The sequence below is a fragment of the Ruditapes philippinarum genome, unplaced genomic scaffold (assembly GCF_026571515.1).
Source record: "Ruditapes philippinarum isolate M1 unplaced genomic scaffold, ASM2657151v2 ctg659_1_1_1_1, whole genome shotgun sequence".
Classification (NCBI taxonomy): Eukaryota; Metazoa; Mollusca; class Bivalvia; order Venerida; family Veneridae; genus Ruditapes; species Ruditapes philippinarum.
Window position 1 is genome coordinate 1 of NW_026859266.1, and position 24,405 is coordinate 24,405.

Sequence of the window (24,405 nt, forward strand, 5' to 3'; positions counted from 1 at the left end):
GCAAAGAGATTTTGGGTTGAGGGGTTCATGGAAATGCAACTCGTGTTTTGTGACATTTGCTTTTAAGATTTAAAAAGGGCTTCGCAAGTTTGACACTCTCCGTTGTTGCTGACACAGCTAGGGGATCTCAGATATATATATAAATGAACAGTCAATATAAAAACCTGTCATAACGATTGTTCCCAGGTTAATTATGTACTGTCATCACTCATAAATATTCCCTACAAGATATTAAATTTATATTAATATTATTTTTCTATTAATATCACCTATGTGCCTTGATGTGTTAATCAGTATATAATTATATGGTCATGAATGTCCGGGATATTACCTACAAGAAGTGTGTTTACCTGTATACATCATTGATAATTAACTGTCATTTATAATTCTCGATACGTATTAATGGTCAGTTTTTACAACAATAAATGGCAATATTACATTTATATTCTGTATACAGTACACTATTTCTAGCTTAAATATGTCAGCATAATAAATACTTGTATATTTTTTGGACAATTAACACTTTATTGATAATTAAAGACTGCCAGGCAATCCCTTTACACATACCTTGTTAAAATGTAAAGTGATTAGTTTGTCATCATGTAATATCAAGCCAGGCCAGCCTGGACATCCCTGCAGTCTTGACCAGACTCTGAATATTTTGTTTGCAGCTCAATTTTGATATGTCTTTTTTAAGAAAAACTGATATATTTGATACGATATATAGATCTAAGCCCCTGGTGGAAGGAGTGGGGTTGGAGATGGTGCAGGGGTTGGAGGCTGAAGTAGATTGGGAGAGTCCTGAGTCATCTTCCAGCTTTGTTAATTAAGACATATGCTAAATGTATGGAGAGATTTAATCATTACTTGACTCAAATGTTCACTTGCATGCACAAACCAGGTCAAATGTCAAGGTCACAATTGTTTACCCTTAGCAGAACTTCTAAATGACGTAAAGAAAACCATTACAATGTAATAGACAGTAAAAATTTAAAGAATTCCCGAAGACAGAAAATCCTGTACATGAATATGTAATATTTTGTTTATAGAGTGTCATGTATAACACTTAATATATACACATAATGTAAATATAAACTGATATAAGATCTGATAAGATAATCTTTTAAATTTCTATCCAGATCCTTTATGATAATGATTTGATATTGCAACATATTTTGTTTTCTAATTGTCGTACTAAATTAAACAGTTATCTAAAAGTAATGTGAAATAATTAAGATACATCCAGTGCGTTCATCTTATATATCCAATGATATGTGTGTTTGTTGATGAAATAACATCAAAGTAAATGATGTATGGGTCAACACCACTAGTGTAGGGTACTAGCTTGTCAAGTATGAGAAATCAACTGATGATAAAGTTAATGGGTACTGGGGGTATGATACACTATATATCCAGTTATCATATTTATATGTCGTTATCTTGTAGTATTTATTTGACCGTAGGAAGCGGGGAAAAGGTCCACTTTCACATGTGGTTTGTTTGGTTTATTACCCGTATAAGGTTAATTCAGTAGGACATAATGTTATAACATTTCACAAGTCAGGTGATATGAAAACTGGTATAAACTTGGACAAGGATTACAAATTGGATTGACTGTCAATAATTTAATGGACTGAAAATGATGGTTTGCTGTGTATTTGTGGAAATGAAAGTGTAATATTATTCAGGAATTAAATTGGACTTCAAATAAGGACTTCAAAGGTAAAGATAGTTTGATTTTGATTGGTTTTGTCTGTTTTAAATGAATTTCTCATGTCACAATTTTCAAATTTTAAAGTAAGTGATCAATAATCTGGGAAGGTACCTTTCTCCTCTTATACATACAAAACCAAACTTTTTTGTCCTATTAAAATTAAATTCAAAATAAAGTTGACTTAAAAAACTTATCTACAATTTGATGTTGGAAATTGGCTAAAATTCTTTGAAAGAGCAAAGGGTTGCTATGCTGAATTCCTTGGACTTTTCTAAAATATTCTTTCAAACTGGACAAATTACCATTTCATAATTTTTTGCGAATATTTCAAAATATGTATACTGACTGAATAGTTGTTTTCTGAAACTAATTGGCAAATGTGGGTTTTTCCAAGCTAATCCCCTAGGTACTAACAAAATACTACTGTCATAGATTCATGCTGCAATTTGGGGCATCTGTGGCTGTGTTAAATAGTAACCACTTGCTCCTCACCACTGTGGGTTCACTATTGACCCATCAGAGACTTGAATGTGATTCTCTCATGTGAGGAAGCTGTCCAGCTAGATTGATGCTGGCCACTTGACTGTTTTACTGTTAAGTTGCAACTGTAAAAGTTTAAATGATTATTTGCACTTAACATTCAGAATAGCTGGGAAAACTCAAAATATTCTTAATAGCGGAGTAAGTCTTTTATTTAGAGAACATTGCAGACCATGGTCAGATGGCAGGGATTTTACCATTGGAAGGTCCTCACAGTGTGCAGAGACTTATATGTCACTTTGAAAAATCCAAAAGCTGCAATAACTATACTTTGAGGGGGAGGGGGTGGGGAGGGCTCTGTTACAATGTCTGAATTGCTTTGTACATAGATATAGTATATAAATACTATTTTGTGTTGACAGTTTAAAAACAAACATAAGTATGCTATATAGATTATATCACTGCTAAAAAATGTATGTATAAATGATTTATTCATATAATCTGTCCTAGACATGTAGATAATTATGAAGATTATGAAGGTGTGTGCTCTACAAAATAGCTGAAGGATATATTTTATTATATCAGTAAATTGCCTGAAACTATGGGTCGTATGTTGTAATAGTCATGTACGAGTATGTTACTGTTTAGTACATATGTCAAAAACGGTGTTATTATGACAGTTATGATGGTAATTTGAATCTGTACTTTATTCATGTCATTGTAAGCTTAGGACACAGGCAAAAAAAAACACCCTCAACATGTGTATAAGTTTTGTTTGTTTTGGGTTTTACATCACATCGAACACAGTATAGGTCATATCGCGACGTTCCAGCTTTACTGGTGGAGGAAGACCTCAGGTGCCCTTCCATGCATTATGTCAGGCACGAACAGGCACCTGAGTAGAACCACCGACGTTCCGTAACTAGCTGGATAGCTTCCTCACATGAAAGAATCCATAATCCCTGTCGGGATTCGAACGCACTGCGGTGAAGGGCAAGTGGTTTGAAGTCAACGACCTTAACATGTGTATAAGAATCTGAAAAAGGTGGTGGCTTAAAAATTGTTTAGTCTCAGCATTATAATAATTAAGCTAAATTCAGTTACATAAGAAATTTAGTATTGTTCGGTTGAAGATTTCACTCATTGTATTAATTCTACACTTGACTAGTTTTGAGAGAAAGAGAATTGGAAAGATCAAAGCAATTGATTGATACTGAATTTTACTCACTAGACTCTACCTTAATTGTAGACATTTATGTAATAGACAATTATGTATATCGACAACAGTTTCTTAATGTTTAAGATTTTACTTTGTATAAAGTCTCTGTTTACCATACAAATCTTGATTTCTAAAAAAATATTAAATTGATAATAACTTTATTTTTCAAATTAAAGGATTATTCTTTAGGCAAAACCCCCCCATATTTTGTCAAACTTCTGATCTCAAATTCATGAAGCATACAATTTCAATATTTTCCTAATGCTTCTTTATGACCTGAAAAAGGAATAAGTAGATAAGCTTTTTAAATATCTATTTGTATTCCAAAATATTTTAAATAATTAACTGACCTGAAAGTAATGTTTTATCTGTGGAATATTTTCTTACATTGATGATCAATTATGTTTAAAAATGTTTGTGCGGGCTAGATTATACTGATTTGTTTGCTGTTTGAAGTGTTGATGCAAAAGGGAGGTAATAAGATTATGAAGTTGTAATGTTTTGTTAATCAACAACCTTTAGTTAGAGATTAATACTTGGTTGCTGCTCGTCATTTAATAATAGTTCAGTTCAGTTTATTCAGCAAATCGGCATAATAACATACCTTTGGCCAATTCAACAATTGCAAAGAGAAGAACACGGCCCGAAGACAACATAAAAACATTATAATAAACAGTACATAATACAGTGCTTGCAAAAAATAAATATACAAATAACCTACACAAATTGTCACATCGCAAAGCACACATAGTCCAATAATCTTATCAATACATATTATGATAAAACAAGTGGTTTTTGTTTGTTTTAGTTTTTTGAAAATTCAAGAGATTTATGTGATATCCGGAGCTTAAAAACACGTCCGCCATATTCATCACGTGACTATATATAGTAATAATATAATAATACAATGCCAAACATAAAGTCGTCCGGTTAGCTCAATAGGTAGAGCATTGGACTGGGACTGTGAATCTGGTGACCCGGGTTTTGATTCCCGGACAGCGCAGGTCATTTTCGTTGTGTTTGAAACCGTTTCTATGGTCATTCGCAGTCTGTACCTCTGCTCTGGCAATTGTACAGAAGTTTCAGTTCCTTACAAAAGTGAAGGCAACTAGTAATGGTAAACTGCTTGACAGCCTGCCTAGGAACGATGCAGTGGTTGAACTGTACTCTGGTTTACAGCCTTGATCCCGAGTGAAAACTACAGGCGCTACCACCGCCACATGTAATGCCAAAATGGCCCATAGATGTCCATATAATGGCCTGACCGCTGCTGATGCTAATCAAAGGTCGGTGCAACTTCTTTTCACGTGCCTGGAGCTAATGGCACAGAAGGTCAGATGACAGGCCTACATTTTGGTCTTCCTCTACCAGCAAACTGAAATTTAAGGCACCATTATAATTTTTACAGTGTTGATATGTCGAATGCCGAACTTTTAATTTTAGAACCACATAAAGAAAAACATATAAAAGAGCAATTTGCAGTTTTTAAACTCGTATACGGGCATAAGTTCCTTGTACAGATTTAGAAGGGGACAAGTTGAATACAGTGCTATGAGAGCGGTACACGTGTGTCACTAATGTATATTGTTTACTGTAGCATGTTGTTAATGATTCCGTAATGTTGCTTTTTTGCTGTTTCACAATTTGATATACAATCTATATGGGAATGCGACAGCTTTTATACATGAGATATAAGTTAATACATTAGGTTTAGGCCTCTTGAAACTGAATGTTATCGCGCTGGTATATATACTCGTACATGTTTTGATTTAGACCAATTTAAAATTTTATCACCAAGTTAAAGAGAGAGCAGTTCTTTCATGTGATATTAGCACTTGAAAGTCATTTCATAAAGGTTATAGCTTGGATAGATTGTTTATTATGTGGTTAACTCTTTATGACTTTTGATTTAAGAATTTATAATATTGGATTGGACTTTTGTTTTTCATGGTCATGTTTTCTGAAAGTGTTAGAAAAATGAGTGGATTTATCTGTGTTGAGTTGGGTTTTAATTTTTCTCCAAAATTGGAATATGATAATAATAAATTATTTAATTAAAGATTGTTTTAATGTGCCATTTGTGGCATAATGACTATATGGGATGTTGTTTTGCTTTGTTTTTGTGACAAGGATTAATGAGGTTTAAATTATTTATCATATTAATTAAGCTGATTTGAGTTTTTTCGCAAAATTATTTTTTATATGTTTTGAATGCTGAGCTGTTTATAAAATTGTTGTAAAATGGAATTCTACTTACAGCTAATTAATATACAATTTTACTGTCATTAATTTGTTTTGTAATAAGGTGATATTTTTTTTTTATTTAATAAATTGAATTAAAATTAAAGAATTTTTTATAATTAAGGGAGAAGATAAATATATAACATTTTAAAAGCATTGTGAATGTAGATTCTGCTGGGTTTTTTTTTGCATTACAATTTTAAAGGTCAAATTGTTAATAAATGTTGTTCTTGGGTTATCTGCATTGTTTTCTACCTTAGATAAAATTTTGTGGCAGTTTTATTGTTAAATTTTCCAGACAGTGAGGCCCAGAGTATCTATATTATTATTATGTTAGGACAACATTTCTAATAGGACAACATATCTAATGTGCAGATCATTTTTACTGGAATAATTGATAAAACATTAGCTGTGACATTTTGTGCAGAGAATTGAATATTTCCGAAATTCTAGGATATTTCTCGGAATAATTTGCTGATTTATAATTCTTGTGGATAAATTATTCTGTAATGTCATATTCTGACCTTCGGGGGTTGGTCTGAAAATCTTGTTTTCTTGAAAGGTTAATTATTATATGTATAGCTATAATACAAGGCTTTTCCATGAATATTAATGAGATTGCTGTATGTAAAGGTTCTAAATTACGCAGCAAATTCTTCTAAATAATTATGTTTAGAGAATTTTCTACAGTAACAGTTTAGCATTAAATTTTTTGGAAGAAAGTTTTTTTGTTTTTTTTTGAAGAGCAGATAATGTCATTATCAGAATCATCTGTTTTTCTTTGAAAATTTTCATTGTTTTTTTTTTTTTGTTCAACTTATATTGTCAATGATAAGATAATTTTGTAAAACATTTAAATAGAAGATACAATAATTCTATCATTTTGTTAACTGAGGGAAAATACATCATATAATACTGGGTCTACATTGTCTTTAAGATTAATGAGTTTAGTTGCCATTATTGTTGCCATGAAAGGCAAGATAACTTAGTTGAATTGCCCTAGTAACGGTAAATTTGCCCTTAAAAACCCTCAAACCTTTGGCAACAGTTACTACCTTGTAACCCGACAAAATCTCAAATTTGTCCTGGAACATAATTATTTTGACAGTTTTTAAAACAGTCAAAACATGCAGTCACATTGCCCTTAAATAATGTCATGTAAATATTATGATTCAATTTATCTTTAATGATGAATAGACAAGTTCAAGAACAAAAGATAAAACTTTTTTTTTTCAATTCAAGATTTGAAAGACATTGAACATGAATTTGCTTACATATGTAATCAGGTAAAATGAACCACCTGGACTTAATTTAATTTATGGATAAAGGTGGAGAAAATAAGGTTGTTTAAATTAGGATGCTTGTTCAGACATAATTTTCAGTGAACTTAAAATAGATTAGTTGTATTAATTTGTTTCAAAATATGTTTGACCTTTAATGAAAATTGGCAGCATTTTTATAAATAGCAGGTATCAATTACTGTGCATCAGATACTAAAAGGTCAAAGGTTATAATTTCTTGATGCCACAAAACATTTTTTAGAGGATAAAATTTAGAGATAAAAATTTCTTGATATACAGGCTGATTTGTGAGATACTGACTTTGTAGAAAGCTGAAGATTTCTTTAAAAAATGTGTGATAAGTAATTGGCAGAGTGACAGCATAGGTTTTATAAATATATGATCATTTAAAAGGATGTATAAGAAGAAGCTGTTTCGCTCAGTGGTAAGAAAGTTTTCCTTTTTTTAATTTTTAATTTTGAAGATTCGTTAATCTTTAATCAAATTTTATCTTCTAACATTGTATTTTCAATTGTTTTAAAACAATGTTTTAAATGATCTTATGTAATATTAGATTTAGTAGAGAAATGGTTATATGGTGTACATGTATCATAAAATGATTATTTTAACTATCTTACATAAGCTGTCATTTTCATATAGACACACATAACTTGTTATTAACTTTAATGGAGATACTGCAATACATTGTATACATGTATTGTTAAAAGATTATAATTATATGATCTCATTATAAGCTAATTAAATCAGTTTAATATAGACAAATAATTGAGTTTATATATGAGCATAACTTGAGTTTATATGTGAGCAATTGTTTAACTCTTAAATACAAATTGTTTAGGTGGTTTTGATACTTAAATGGTGATGCTTTAAGAAAATTGTCGTAATTGTTTATTATTTCTTAAATGACTTTATATAATTTCCATCTGTCAATCTGGGCAAAACCATTTATCAATGTTAATAGGAATTTCAAATGATTAAATTTAATTTGTACTGACTGACTTATGATACAGTACTATGGACATGCCGGCACAGATCTTGGTCTGCACTGCTCACACCAGAGTAGATTCTATTGCGGCCAGTAGACTGAAGGTTAAGTAAAGTAAATGTGTGACATCTTGTATAATTTGTATTAAACTTCACAACATTTTTTGTACAAGTTTCTTGTAAGTCTCCTTAAGATGACATAGAATGTAATATTAATTTGTATGACATGCTGACTGTCATATGATACAAGGAAAAAATGGCTACAAAAAGATGTTATATAGGCCTGAGTAGTATATTAATTGTAATGTAGAGAAATATAAAATGGTTACAATTAATACTTTGAAAAAAGATTGGATGTCATGTGAAAAAAAAAGATTTTATGTCTTTATTAAGGTACTCCATCCATTGTAAAGCTTGTATTAGATCTAAATGTTGAAGAGCAAAAATTTGCTTTAAATGAATCAAATACAGCAAAAATTTGCTTTAAATGAATCTACATGTAATACAGTATATCTTCAGTATTAATTAAGGCAAGTTATTAATTTTTAAAAACATCACAGTTATAGTAGAAACTGGTTTGCATATCCAAGGCCATTTTTACCTTAATTTTTTCTAAGATTATTATAGGGAGAGCTTAGGTGTACTCACCCAGGTATTGGTGTCACACTTAGGTTAAGTTTTTGTATGTAATTATGAATCTCTAAACTACTGAGTTGTATGGGTTGAAACTTCCCACAAAGAAGGTCACTGTCCAAGGCCCATAACTTTTAACATGGAGTTTGACAGAATTCTGGCCATTTTTTAACAGAAAATTCTTCATTATCCAGGCTCTTGTTTTACTATCAAGCACTGAGAACAGTCCAGCACGCTGTCCTACTGACAGCAGTTTTTCTGTGAAATGATCATTTTAGAACATAATTATGATTTTCAGCTGTGATTCCAAAGTATACAATATTTATCGTTATTGATATGGTACAGAAATACTGTTATTTTGTTCACAATATGTTCACAATAGTCAATATCTTTGATAAATGTTTTTTATGTCAGACTTGAGAACATTATATATATTTGTTCTCATTCCTGACATAAAAAAACATTTATCAAAGATATTGATTCTTGTGAACATATGTGTATATACAAGATGTATACAATGGATTTTGATGACGTAAACATTTCTTTAATAATACAAATAAAACCCATTTTGCATTATCATGGAAACATGATGTTTTGTATGCCTTAAGAAATGATCTAAAAAGACAGATTGAGTACGTACAACATTGCTTTCCGATAAATTCAATCACGGTTTTGATAGATGGTTGCCATAGTATTCTCATGGAAGTTAAAGGCATGTGGATGTAATGGAATACTTACTCATTAATAAAGTGGAGGGAAATTGTAGTAGTCACTTCATATAATGATATTTTTCAGCGTTATTTGGATCTTAGTGTGAAAAGGCTTACTTGTGAAATTTTTTCCTTGTTTCCTGCAAGAATAAGTGTTGAAAATAAAATCATATGCAATTTGTCCAAGGAAAGAAATTTATACTCAATTACTAAGAAAATCATACATTTTATAAAACTAATTTCATAGAAGTTCTTCGCATACCCATTACCCAAGAAGTATTTTCCCAATTTCCTGTAGGGTTATAATTTCTAACCCAATTGCTTTCATTCAAAAAAATTCCATTGAAAATTATGATCAAACCAAGTTTCTCTGAGATAATTCATGAAAAAAAAATCCTGCAGAATTAAAAAATAAATATGATGATTTTCATATTACATAATTAATTAATTATGACATCTACTGTAAACATAAAGAATATAGTTCAATAAGTTGTTGCCCCCTGAGAACTTCTCTGTTAATCTTTAATAATATTTTACCTCCCTTTGCTTTTTCACAATGCTTGTTAATTGTAAAAGACCCAGTGCAGTAAAGGTAAACATATTTGGGTGAGATTTAAATTGGCCCTCATGGAAGTGTGTCTATTGATTCGTCAATACCTGGCTGTAAAACATTTTCTGATCTTTGTCTAAAATCCCAGGTTTTTCATTGGTCAGCGTACTTTCCTATGCCAGTTTCTGACCATCAAAAATCATCCGAGTTTTGAGATTAAAAAAAAAAGAAAAAAATATAGGGCCTTTGACCCCCGGCTCTCTTTTGCCCACAAGTAATTGATAGAATAATCACATGAACAAAACTGTTTTGGATTGATTGTGCAACATGAAGAACTAACTTTGATCTTGTAAAACAATTGGGCACTGTGAATGATTGTAAAGAGCAAGCCAACTGCCGAGGATTCAAACTTAATAATACTAGGTTCCAAAGGTTCTTGTCATACTTTCTGGCCAGGGAGCCCCGAAATAAGTTAGCTATAACAGTAGCTACCCTTAATAGATATAAACAGTAGAACTTCTATGAGTCGAACTTCGATTAGTCAATTTTCTCGATGTGTCGAAGAAAAATGAAAGTCCCCGATTTTTTCCCCCTAATATATTCCTTTCTTAAAAAAACCTATTTATGAGTCGAGATTTTATGTGTCGAATTTTTTTCGACTGTGTCGAAGTTTTTTCGTGGTCCGTATAAAGTAAATCTAGTGCAATTTACCACAAATAAGTCGAAGTCTTTCGATTATTTTGACCACCGTTTCGATCTCGAGACATTTTGTCACACCTTATCTGGCTGCGAAGACGATTTCCCAATCAACATTTGTGTGATAGGTTGTTAAATTACAATATCCGTGTTGTTCAAAAAGCCTTTGTTTCGATAAAATTTGTAATAAAATGCTTTTATCGTTACTATTTTAATTGCCGTAGTCGGTATTTTTGACAGTAAACAGTAAGAACTACTTTCAAATTTGAAAAACATCCATGACCCGGTGTCGCGTTTGAGAATAACACACAAAATATTAACTAAAGCCGGTTTAGTTATCGCCTTTCTTACTGTTACGCTTTGTAACTCTATTGTATACGTCAACGGGAAGTCCCAAATAATCAGCCGTGAAAAACGTTATCTAACATGCTATATTTATCATTGTAAAATATCTGATTAATGATTGAAAAACATGAAACATGTTTCGTTATAGATCTTATGATTAGCACTTGAGATCTTAGGATTAGCACTAGTCACGGGTTGAAATTTTGTCATGGAATTGAGAGCGATTCATGAGTCGAAGTCCCGATGTGTCGAAGTTTTTACCCAAGTCACTTCGACTTACCGAAGTTCTACTGTATATCCCTTTGATAGTGGACAAGAAAGATTTATATTCTCTGCAAATACATTGCATGGGGGGGGGAGCACTTATTGAAAGCTGGTTAATCACTCACTGAGGAATTACTCGACATTTTCTAATGTATTAAATCAACATTACTCAGCAATAAAACAGTCTACTTGATTGTTTTGTATCAATACATGTCCTACTATGGTCTTGTTCCTAGTCAATTGTAATTTTAGGTAAATCAAGCACATCTCTTGACGACAGGGATAGACTTTGAATACCTGAAGACTGCTCTGATGGATTTACAATGTTTAAAAACTTATTTACTATAAATGCTAGAATGTGAATTAACTGATAAGCTGTAATTATTTCATGCCCTTTCCTGTTCTGACATGCAAGAGCTTATAAAGCACTTGAAATAAGAGCTTTTATTATACAGTGTGAGGGTTTAAGAAAATAGGGCCTGATCAAAGTTACAAGACATTGTTATTTTGTGGTTAAATTGTGAGCTAATGTTTTAAGAGTGGTTCAGGAAGTTCAACTAAATGTTAGGCCAATGAGAGACAGCTAATATTCCTGCATGAGGTAAAAAGAATTGCCAAAAAAATGTCAACTTAGTGTAACTAGGAACAATAATTTGTTAACTCCTATTTGATTTTATAAGTAGTTAACTCATTACTGCACTAGGTTGATGAGATAATGCATTCAGTTGTAATTTAGAAACTGTTCAGTTTAATACTAATAAAGTTTAATACTTAAAAATAAAACAAACTCCGGAATAAAGAATATTTTTTGGTTTTATCACTGAATTGGGGGAGGGGGTAAAACATTTTTACATTTACAACTTAACGGTTACCGTTCTTTTCTGTTCTATTCAACTACAACAGATTGACTTTCTATTGTGCTGTAGCTGTAATTGTAAAATTTGGTAGTGCAAGGGGCATTAGTTTGGAAAAACCCACATTTGCTGAGTTCCAGATAACATATCTTGACCCCCTAATTATCCAGTATGAATTAAGAATGACATACAGTGACCCTCGACCACCTTTATGTATTCTCACAGACCCAAAACTCTACTATTTACTTGACCCCTAACAGGATCTCTATTTCTAATGTTAAATTTTAGTGTCTCCAAAACTAATACAATAGGACAGTTCCAAACTTTTAAAGCAGAACCGAAAATCCATTTCAGAAATTTAGAGATGAGTCAGTTATGAGATCCGCTGTATTTGTAAATTGTTTTATTTTAAGGATTGTATGTTTATCTTGCATAGATTTATATTCTTCATTGGGGAAATATTCAATAAAGGAAAGGATAGCCTATATGTATAATTCCCTGTATATATAAATATAGTATGCAAAGATTGATTTTTGTGCCATTTGCCCTAAAATTAGATAAACTGTAAGGATAGCTGTGAAATATTAATATTGGTTGAGATTGAATTATTGCTAGATCTTATGAATGAGTCAATAGTTATTGTTTAGGATGAGATTATATTATTATCAGTTTCCAATTTTTCCAATAAGCTGTGAAGGTAGATAAATTAAAAAGGTACATATATATTTAAAGAATAATGGTAAAAAATTCGAATGACATTGTTTGACTAGAAACCTTTTAGATGTTCTGACTTGCTTGATGTCAGCCCTGTCTTGAATCATTCTTCTCCAAATTTGCATGTTGAGAACAAACATTAACTTGAGTAAACTTCAGTTGAAATACTTTTCACCCAGAAATTGTGTGTTTCATTGGAAACTTACTTACATTTGCATATTGATACTTTTGGCTTGAAACTTCTGCTTTGTGCTAGCTACCTAATATGGTTTTGGATAGTCTGCTCTAGCTTGCTTGGCTTGATTTTCAGGTGGCATAGGAATTATAAAGTAATGTTATTGTCACTAGCATTAACAAAGAGGAAAAGTCTGTCAGTATTAATATTTGGATTTTTAAGGAGTTTTCAATTTCTTCTCTCTTACTTTGCTAGTAACCCTTAAAATGTTTAAGGCATGAAATGCCTTACCTATTTACTACACCGTGTGCTCATTCCTGGTACAAACTGTGTACAAACAATTTCTCGTGCTGACTGTGTCTCAAAATTTTATACTCCAATTGGCAGCTGAATACTGAAACCCTTCAAATTCACAGAAGACAGTTTGACATACAGTCTCAGCAAGCCCCACATCACTTACACAAATTCAACTCCAGTTATGAGTTCAGATAATTATAGTGACCTTATTGTTGCATATTTTATTGGCATAGGAAGATCATCTGAGATTCTGCATGTCTGATGAAATGGTAATAAATTATATTTTTGTTCTCTTTTCAGTCGGTGCCGATGGCGGGAAAATCTACAAGTCAAGAGAGTGAGCAGAGTTTGATAAGTGTGGATGGTTCCGAGGAGGTAAATTCTTAAAGATAGTTATTCATATAAATTCACCAGTGTATATTTTTTAGATTTTTCCTTAATTTCTAATTCCTTAAGCATCAATATTTTCTCATATAAGTTTGTTCCAATTTGACCCTCCTCTCTTTCAATTGACTGGGTTTAACCTGCAAAATTTGTGTCATAAACTTACTGTGCTTCAAATTTGGAATATAATGCCAATGGTTTAAAGATGTAAAACCTAAAATCAAAAAATAAAGCTGGAGTTGAGTCCTTTCTTTTGTTTTATGTTACATGTAAGAATACTATAAACTTAAATTGTATTCTAATAAGCTTACCAGTATAATATCAAAAGCCATGTTGACTCTCAGATCACCCTGATTGTGGTGGAGATTCAGATTTTACACCAACATTGAAGACAAACTTTTTATTTCTTTTTCAATAAACACTTTATTTTTAATTTCAAACCTTTTATAAACTTTATAGTTCTTATCTTAAACTAAACATAAACACACCGTGTATATTCCAATGACTGTAATGTCCCGAATCTAACAAATGCTGTGAAAAGGGCGTGGTTATATATAGGCTAATTTACCGCCAAAATGTAACATTACAAGAAAAGCAAGAAAAAGTGAGAAAGGTGGCGTGGAGGCAAAGCATTAGAAGTATAATTTTCCCGCTGCTTTTCTTATTTTTGGCGGGAAAGTTATTATGTACAAAGACGAGGAGCATAACATATAGCTCATTCATTGATAATAAAATAAAATAAACAAAAAAATCGTTGTATTTCACGACACTCCCAGCAAGGAGGCTAAAGGGGGTACAAAAGATCGGTAAACAACCTAAGTAAAACATAAATCATTCAGTTCTATTTACTATTCTGTGGTAACAACCAAATATCTTAGTCTATACTGTTCAGTATGTATTTAGTTTTCATCTCCTCTTATAGGTATACACTACTTCAGCTATTACTGATGTTATGACTCTTACTCTTCTTATGTTTTCTGGTATGTCAACATTTTAAAATTTCAACATCATCATCTTTGTCACACTGAAATTTGTTCTGTGGCGCCTTGTACTTTCCTGTTTCAGCTGTTCTACTATCATTTTCATTTCTTCTTCCATTTGCCTCTTCTGTCTCACTTTCTACCTCATCCGTGTTCTCTGCATATTCAAATGTATCTGTTTTTGTGCAATTTGTTTTTGTCACTTCATAATTTTTCTCATCTTTTCTTTTTTCATTTTTTTTCATATTATAACAGGTTTCACCAAAGTACTTCCTCGTCGCTAGAAATACTTTGAATAGAAAGTGTTTATAAAAATTTCATCCATCTAATTCATCTGCATTATATACAAATTCATATTCACTCTTTGTGTCACTTTTATACTTTACTTCTACCTCTTTTCTTTTACAGCTTTCCAATCCTCTTTTATTTTATGACCATCACAATTATTTAATTCATCACTTCTTGAATCACTTTTTGAATTTTCTGTCAATATTACTTGAATCACTATTTGATTCACAGTCATCATTCTTAATTTGCATCACCTTTTTCATCAATCACTTCACTTTCTTTTTAATCACTTTCTTTAACAACACTTTTATCATTATCTTCTTTATTACTTTTACTTCAAACATTATCATCACTCTAATCGCCACTGGAACCACCGCTTTCATCATTATTTGAATCACTATCATCACTACTTTGAAGAATAGATTGATCATCAGATCATATGTAAGCCTTTATATTTAGCACAATTTACATCATAGAACACATAAAACACATACATGAAAATATTAAAGTATACACCAGAGAACAGTTCCAATAATCACTTTAAAATCCACAAACATGTGTCAAGAATTTATAAATCAGGACACATTAACACGCAAATAAATCGTTGTCAATGTACTGTTTATCAGAGAACACTTCAGTAATCATTATTCATTTGTAATCATCTCCTTAATACTTTGCTTTGCACTAGCTGCAGCTTTACGAACTGCACGATTACTTTGCTCCTCTTTCGACTGAATAGGTTGAAGATCGAATATGATCATTTTTCCAATTTCGGCAAATCTCTCTTGCTATTACATTTCAATCGGATATAGCAAATTCAAAGGTCTGCCAAGAACTTTTCCTGATGCTATTTTTACTTTTGCTGATCTGATCTGCCCATCCCGACTTCGAGGTAACTCACAGATACGTCCCATCTTCCAAACACCGCGTGGCATATTGTCTTTAATAAGAACTACATCTCCATTTTGAGCACTATAATGGATTGTATTTTCTTTGACTTCGGTTCTGACTGCATACGTTCACGAAGACTAATCAATTTACTCATCTTCTCCAAATTCTCCAAAACTCATTTAAATATTTTTGTCCCTTTTTCCACATTGCTAGTAATTTATCACTTGTGCATTCCCTAGGTGAATAATCACTGTCTTTGTCTTTTGTCTCCATTTCTTGAATGCCCAAGTTCGGGTTAAGGCTCAAAAAATTGTTAGGTGTAAGTGTAATATTCGAGTTAAATGTCGTCAGTGACATACAAGCGGCCTTGAATTCCCACTGTTGCCTCTACTTCTTTCAACAATGTTTGCATTTGTACTAAGGTCAGGAATTTATGTCCTAGAGATTTGCGAAGAGATCGTTTTACGATTCCAACTAATCTTTCGTATGCTCCTCCCATCCACGGAGCTAATTCGACAATGAATTTCCATTTGATTCTAGTATTGGCTACGTAAGATTGCACTTCATGACTTTGGCACACATTTCGCCATATACTATTTATTGTTTGACTTGCTGCCTTGAATTGAGAGGCATTATCGCTAATAATTTTGCAGGTGTTCCTCTTTGAGATATAAATCGTTTGAATCCTAGTAAGAATTCCTCCGTAGACATGTCTTGTACAAGCTCCAAATGAATAGCTCTGATAAGGAGACACGTAAAAAGGCACACCCATACTTTCTTGGGTCCGTCTTTTGTTTTTATCGACAGTGGACCAAAATAGTCAAGTCCAACTCTTGAGAAAGGAAGTGCTTCCTGAACTCTGGAAGGTGGCAAAGGCGCAAATGCAGGCATCTTATATGGCCCGCCTTCAAAATAACGGCAGGTCGAACACCTACCTAACACTGATTTAACAACTGAACGTCCTTTAGGAATCCAAAATTTATATCGAATTTTCGAAAGTGTTTGAGAAACTCCCACAATGGCAATTTTGTTTATGTACCTTTTCTATTATCAGATAGGAAAACCACTCATTACGCGGAAGCAAGATCGGTTGTTTCGCTCCTTCAGTTATATCCTGCATTTTCAAGTCTTCCTTGCTCCTCAAGATTCCTTTAGGATCAATAAACAGACCTAACTGTCTTTGTAGGGTAGTTGGTTTCTGATTATATATACCCGGCAGATAGTTTCACTGAAATGTTTTCGTTGTAGTATAGGATCCACATATTTTCCGACGTTTCCAATTCCTGAGATGTTAAGACTGGTTTTCACACTTTTGCTTTTTAATTTTCTTAATGAATCGCGAGGCAAGAGCAGTAGTACGAATCAAATTTGTCAACAGAAGAAAACTTGGTACTTGTCTATCCCAAATGGAGCACAATATTGTCATGATCATTAATTGTACATGCAATCGACAGATTTTCTTCATCAAGAAATTCAGTTTCAAAGTTTTCGGAGTTACTTTCCACGACTTGTTTGCTCTCAGAAACCGTATTTGGATCTTCATTTAAAACTCTTCGCTGTTTCGGAGGACAATTCGAAATATTCTGAAAGCCAATGAGGACCATACCACCAAAGTTTGTTATTGCGTAAGTCATGTATTGTTGCTCCTCTTGTTGCAACATCTGCTGGATTTTCTTTTGATTTTACGTAACTTATCTTTGTTATAACATATATGATTTTATTTCTCTGATTCGATTACTCACAAACACAGGTAACTTTTTAGTTGTTTGTAACCATCCTATCACACATTGTGAATCCGTCCAAATGTATGATCCTTTAAATCTCCAATTTTAATTGCTCCTCTACAAATTTCAAACACCTTTTACACTTCCTGTCAAAACACCCATCAATTCTAATCGAGGCACTGTCATTGTTTTAACAGGTGCTTAGTCGTGTTTTTGCAAAACACGAGGTCGACTTTCACTTCACTACCACATTTCTGATGGAGATAGATAGTTAGTAGCGTACGACTTCATTTGATGCATCACAAAAGCACAGTAAATTTGTAGGTTATGTTTTCATTACCTTCCATTGATAGACACCTTGGAAATGAACACTCTGAGATTTTGCATATGTCTAATCTGACACCCGGGGGGAACCCCCGGCCTCTTTAATTTTTTTTCATCTTTTTATCACTCACCCCATGAGGGGATTTTTTTTTCCAAGGGGGGTTTGTAAAAAATTAAATTTTTTAACCTTTTTAAAGAAATACAGGTGAAAAAAAAAATTCCCAAGGGGTCAAAAACTAAATGAAAATTCCCCTTGAAAAAAAATTTTTTTGCCCAAATTTATTTTCACTTTTTTTCCTGGGCCCTGTCTTTTTGAAAGTTTTATCAGATTTTGGGTTCCCAAGTATGCCCAAAAGGGACACCAGTATCTTTCATTTCAGTTCCGTCTTTTTTGCTATTAAAGAATTTCTTTACCCATGTTTGTAAGCCATTCTCTAAAATTCAGGGAGGCCATCCTTAAAATATTTTTTTGGTTTTTCAAAATTTAGTTAAATTGGTTTCAGTTTCGTTTTTACCCCTTTGTCACAACGTTGTAAACTAAACATAGATGCCCATTTTTTTATCTTGTTTAGCTTAACAGGGGGTTTTCTTTTTTTCTAAATGACTTTCACAGTGGCACCTGTAAAAAGGGGCTCAAAGATACCCCGAAGGGAACTCGAAAAAAATTTCAAAATTTTCTTAAAATTTTTTTTCAAGTCGTATTTGGGTTTTTTCACATGTTTTTAAAACCACAGAAATTTTTGCACGTCCCCTTCCCACTTTTTTTGCAAACCTTTTTTAAAAAAATTCCTTTTCGATGTCTGCTATAATAGCTTATTTTGTGTAGCGGGGGAATCTTCATCAAAAGTCCACATAAATTTCATGAGCATCACCGGCCCCTCGATGGTAAACATTCGTTTAAACTGCTATATTCTGGTTTACATTTGTGATGAAGCACTTTCGATTAAACTACTCGTACCTTTGGGGTTTGATTTTTTGTGGATTTATCACTGCATGATGTGGTAATAATGTATCAAATCACCTTTTGGTATCAATCACTTCTTCTATAATACCTTTACTTAATTGCTCCTGAATAATAGAATCATATTTCTCCAACAGTTCTGGTTTGTTTCTTAACCTTTTGACACACGATTTTAACCGTCCGAAATGACAATTCTTTATTAACTGGCAACAATTCTTTCTCTCTTCTTTCCACGGCCAGGTGACATAATATCTTCCGTTTTTCAAATTTTCAAAGTATCTTTGAAACCTTCCATGACCTCTTTGTCTTCAGATGTCTCTTTATTTTCAACTACACCTATGGCTTCTGTATTCCAAAGATCTACAAGTTCTGGTTTCAAAGGAAGCGAAGAATCAGTTGATTGAAATATTTTTGTTGTAGTCTGGCAATTTCCGTATGTTAAAATCAACAAATTTGTTTCACTTCCAGTTTCGTCAGAGTTTTCATCAGTTCTTCCTGTAAGTAGCCAGCCTAACTTGGATGCAAGTAGATATAATCCAGATTGAATTTCTATTCTTTGTGGGAGAACAATATCAAGATAGAAGTCGTTCCCTATTAATAACTCAACACTTGAAAATTCATTTTCCTTTGGAATATTGTCTGCTAGGTCTACACTATGAATTATGTCATTGATGCCATCTTTCCTAGAACGTTTATTTGTCTCCTTTGAATAGTTCCACTTATGACAGGAACAATGTTTGCACTTATACTCATATGTTCTCCATTCTTTAATTTTAGCTGTAACGTTGTCGAATGTGTGTGAACTGTTTTTACATCTTTGCTACCAAAGGTCACCAACTTAATTTCTTCCATCTTTTCCTTTTTTAACTTAAGTTTCTCTGCTAGTTTTTCCGTAATATATGTTCTTTGTGATCCACAGTCTAATAAAGATTCGCACTTCAGCTCGTTTATTATTATTGAGAATTCAAGATTTCTGTCCTAGCTGTCTGCATGAGAACCATTTCTCCTGAAGATATCATTGCATTTTCTTCAGTTATATAATATGGCTTGGGTATGTTTGTTTCAATATTGTCTTGTATTGTTTCTTTCGAAACAATAGCTGTTTCTCTCCTTACAGCTCCTTTAAACCTTTTCGGGCAAAGACTTCGATGATGTACATTTGATTTGTCACAGTATACACATATTCTACTACTTCTACAGTCAGAAGACGTGTGCCCTTCTCTTAAACATCTAAAGCAGCATCCTTTTAACTTTGACTTTCTTTCTTCAATAGTTTTGTATCTATTACATTCATCACTCCAGTGATTTTTGCTACAGTATCTGCATATCTTCGCTAATGGAAGTAAAACTTTCCTTTTCTCATTCGCAACTAATGCTCCTCCAGAATAGTTTGTCTGTGTTTGGCTTTTATAACGATTTGACATGCTCGTATGTCTATTCGTATGAGGAATTGTTTGTTTATTCGCATACTGACTCGAGTCATTCAGAGATTTTGGTTTGTCAGATTTTTCCCTAGAAACTATGTATTTACGAAGCAAATCCCGTAACGTTTTAATACACCATTTAGTATCCACATCCTTTTGTATTTCAAGTTGAAGAAGAACTTCACTGGGAAGTTTGCTTCTAATCATAGACACAAACACTTGTTGGTCTAAATTTTCATTCATCACTTCTAAGCTGCGTAAATGACGCTCAATCTTGTCGAAAAAGAATCTTAATCCTTCTGTAGTATTCTTCGGTGGTAAGATATTCACTATACCTTTGTAATGTAAATCAATTATATCCTGGAGGTCACCGAATCTTTCACGAAGAATATGAATAGCTATATCATAATTCTCATTTGATAATGTCAGCCAGCAATGGCACTTCTAGCTTCACCTACTAATTTTCCTTTCAAATAATTAAATTTATCAATAGGAGAAAGCTTGTCATTTTCATGAATTGCACTTCGAAAAGAATCCCAGAATTCCGTCCATTGAAGGCGATTTCCACTGAATGAGATCATGTCCAATTTGGGTAATTTCACTGTATTTGTACTTTTATCTTTAAAAGCATGTTGTTCTTCAAAGAACCTTTGTTGTATTTCCATTTGCTCCTCATTTCTTCTTTGTTGATTTTCAAAGAATTCCTGTTGTAGTTTCAATTGAAGCTCACACATATGCTGAACTACAGTTTCTGCTCCTTTATTTTCTAGTGTTTTGTATTCTACATTAAGCCTTTTCATATCTTTTTGAACATTTTCAAGTTTATAAAACTATAGTCATTGCTTTGTCCTGTAAGGCTGAATCATTATCCATGACTACTTGTAAGAAATTCACTATCACTGTCTCCAATAGCTAATGCCAATTTTTCAGACTGGAATAGTAAGTTTTTCCGTGTAATTATTGACTTTTTTCTTGCATTCCTCTATCCTATTTTCTATCCCTGCTTGCTCCTCAGGCATCTATGAGCATTACATCTGAATATTCAGACAATAGCTGCTCCCCATTTCCAATCTCTGTATCTAAGAAGTTGTAAAATCGTGTCCGAACACCTTTTAGATATGACAAGTTAGTATCGCCCATCATGAATTATTCACTGCCGTATTTCGCTGAATAAAATATGATGCATATACCCCACTTCAAAACAAAATATAAATCCTTTTTCTTGTTTTAAATTTTCACCTGTGGGGGGTTTTTAAAATTCCTCAGCATTCATTGCCTACCCTTTACCCTTTTCAAAACGGGGGAATATTTTAAAAAATTCAAAAAAAAATTTTTTTCACAAACTTTCAACTGTAAAGTACAGAACACATGTCTTCATAATACACACTTCATCACAGAAAATCACACGTGGAAATACAATATCACATTTTTAGATTTTTAGAACTTTGCACAACTTGAAAATATTTCCAAAATTGTTTTTCCTTTTTCCACCGAAACACTTTTTAAATTCCTCTTGTTATAAAGCACTTTTCACAAAAACACTTATCCGGTTCGCGGGACCAATTTCAATGTGGTGGAGATTCAGATTTTACACCAACATTGAAGACAAACTTTTTATTTCTTTTTCAATAAACACTTTATTTTTAATTTCAAACCTTTTATAAACTTTATAGTTCTTATCTTAACTAAACATAACACACCGTGTATATTCCAATGACTGTAATGTCCGAATCTAACAAATGCTGTGAAAGGGCGTGTTTATATAGGCTAATTTACCGCCAAAATGTAACATTACAAGAAAAGCAAGAAAAGTGAGAAAGTGTGGCGTGGAGCAAAGCATAGAAGTATAATTTTCCCGCCTTTCTTATTTTTGGCGGGAAGTTATTATGTACAAAGACGAGGAGCAATAACATATAGCTCATTCATTGATAATAAAATAAAATAAACAAAATAATCGTGTATTTCACGACACTGATCAAGCTTTTGTGAGGACCATCGTGATTACCTTAGTGGAAGACTGAAAAACAAACTTTTTTTTTATTTGGCCTTACCCAATATTGTAATATAGGACAGTGATAATAAATTGTCAGCATCAGACCTTTATTGTTGAGGAGTAGTCTTAGATGAAAATTTTGGCTGAGAAAATAATCATTAATCTTCGAATAGAGTGACATTATCACATAAAATTGTGCAGTAAATTTCCCAGCAGAAAGATATTTTTGCACTGAAATGATGCAGCACCAGCAGTGTGTTTCATATACCTTAATTTCCCTATAGATTTTAAAATACAGTCTAATTAGCAAATACAAGCATGTTTCGAGACAGCTGGTTTTGTTATTTTTTACATAATAAATGACCGTCCCCATAATAAAATAGATCTGAAATGTGATAGTCTGGATATCATATATTATAGTATAAAGTTAACACTTTGTGTTAAGGACCACCTCTATATAGAAGCCAATTGTATAAAAAAGATGCTTAAGGCTTCCATTTTGTGTTCTCATTTTATAAACTATAATAGACTGAACTTGAAGCTCAATATTTTTTACTTGTAAAAAAACCATATTAATTTAAGAAAGGTTTATTTGCTCTGAAGTGTAAAGCATGCCAAAGTATAATAGTCTCGTCAGCATTATAATTCTGAGTGCTTCAGTAGTAAATAAAAATCATATTATTTTGGGACACTATAACTTGACATTATCAGACTTTCTAGGTTTGTAGTCATGAATCAAGTGTGATCATTCCTGCATGGATTTGTAGCCGAGAATCAAAATGATTTCTGGATTTGTAGCCTTAATATTTGGTTAAACAAAATGATTCCCAGGGGTTTTTTGTCATTTGGGTTTTGGGGGTATTAATTCCCTTTCCTTTGGAAAACCCTGGATTATATAAAAATTTTGATTTCCCGGTTATGTAGCCATGGATTTTAAAAAAGGGGTTTTCCCGGATTTTGTTTTAGAATTAGGCCCCGCGTGGGGCAAAAAAATTTAAAAATTTAATTTAGGGCAGTATTTAAATTTGAAGGATTATTTTGATCCCAAAAAAATTTTAACTTAAATAGATGTAATCAGGTATTTATTAAGAAAAAAAATTTTAAATAGATAAAATATTTCGGATTTTTAAAATTAAATTTAAACCTTTTGGGTTCTGTCTTTTTATGTCACAGGAAATTAAATCATTTAAAGATTTGTACCCCTTTAAGATATCTTTTATATTTATTTCTAATTTGAGAATTATCATGCAAGATTGGTATTATTTGACTGTATCTTTCTTTTTAAATGCCCTATAATTTTTGTCCATGTTCTCATATGGTTGTATAAAGACATGTTTGACTGTATTCTTGGTGAGCTCAACTTGTACCAAATCCTGAGATCATATATCTAACCAATAAATCTGTAACATTCTTAAACCGATTGAAATGGATATTAGAACGAAATGAATTATCTATGACATTCCATTTTATTTTAATTAAAACTCTATAGTTTGAAAATGTACTAGTGCAAAAATAAGATTGTTTGCAAGCTTGGTATATAGTTTAAAGTGATTTATTACGCAGAATGTGTTATTTTGGACTTGTATAGAGATTAAAAACTATATATTGGACTTAAATATCAATGAAAAATTACATTTTGCACTTACGTAGAGATGAAAAAAATTACATTTTGGACTTAACGTGGATATAGATGAAAAATTACATTTTGGACTTATAAAGGAGCTCTTTATAAGTATAACAGATGCAATACTACAATTTTGACTTACATTAAATGTATCAAGTACAAAAATACATTTTGGACATATATATTTTGACTGTTCAACCAAGCAAGCAAGAGTTTATTTTTACAAATATTGATACTGGTTTATATTTTTCTCTCTTTTGAACCTACTTCTTATAAATTGCCATGTATGACTTATTGGCCATCTCAGCATGGTGAGAATGAGTTATTGATGAAAGTAGGAATGATTTATCTCCTGCTCTTGGTAATAAATAAATAGCTTTTGGTATTTTGTCAAGCCACAGCGGAAATCTACTGATTTGGTACTTGACTGGTTCCTTGTTAATTAGGATAATAATAAGAGCTGAAGTAAAGAAAGATTGTCTGCAGAATTTACTTTGGTGATAAGAAAGAAAGAAACATCATGTTTGTCCATCATAATGTTGGGTGGGTAAGGTTTTTGCAATTTAAGGTCAGGGTTGGGAGATAATTGGATGGGTATGTGGTTCAAGGAATTCAGCTACTGATGAAATTTTGAC

General features: G+C 32.3%; 1 protein-coding gene across 3 annotated transcripts in view; it reads left to right on the forward strand.

The window, feature by feature from the left end:
- The first annotated feature begins 1,473 nt into the window (after positions 1-1,473).
- The window catches only part of LOC132755886 (uncharacterized), a 38,059-nt gene continuing 15,127 nt past the window's right edge, over positions 1,474-24,405 (forward strand). The window contains exons 1-3 of one of the 3 annotated variants that reach the window (XM_060746819.1): positions 5,130-5,268; positions 7,235-7,379; positions 13,478-13,552. In XM_060746819.1, the coding sequence (XP_060602802.1) occupies positions 7,350-7,379; positions 13,478-13,552 (105 nt within the window). In that variant the 5' untranslated portion in view covers positions 5,130-5,268; positions 7,235-7,349. Of the gene's footprint in view, positions 1,723-5,129; positions 5,269-7,135; positions 7,380-13,477; positions 13,553-24,405 lie in introns of those variants that run through there. The other 2 variants (XM_060746820.1, XM_060746821.1) reach the window with 2 other exon arrangements.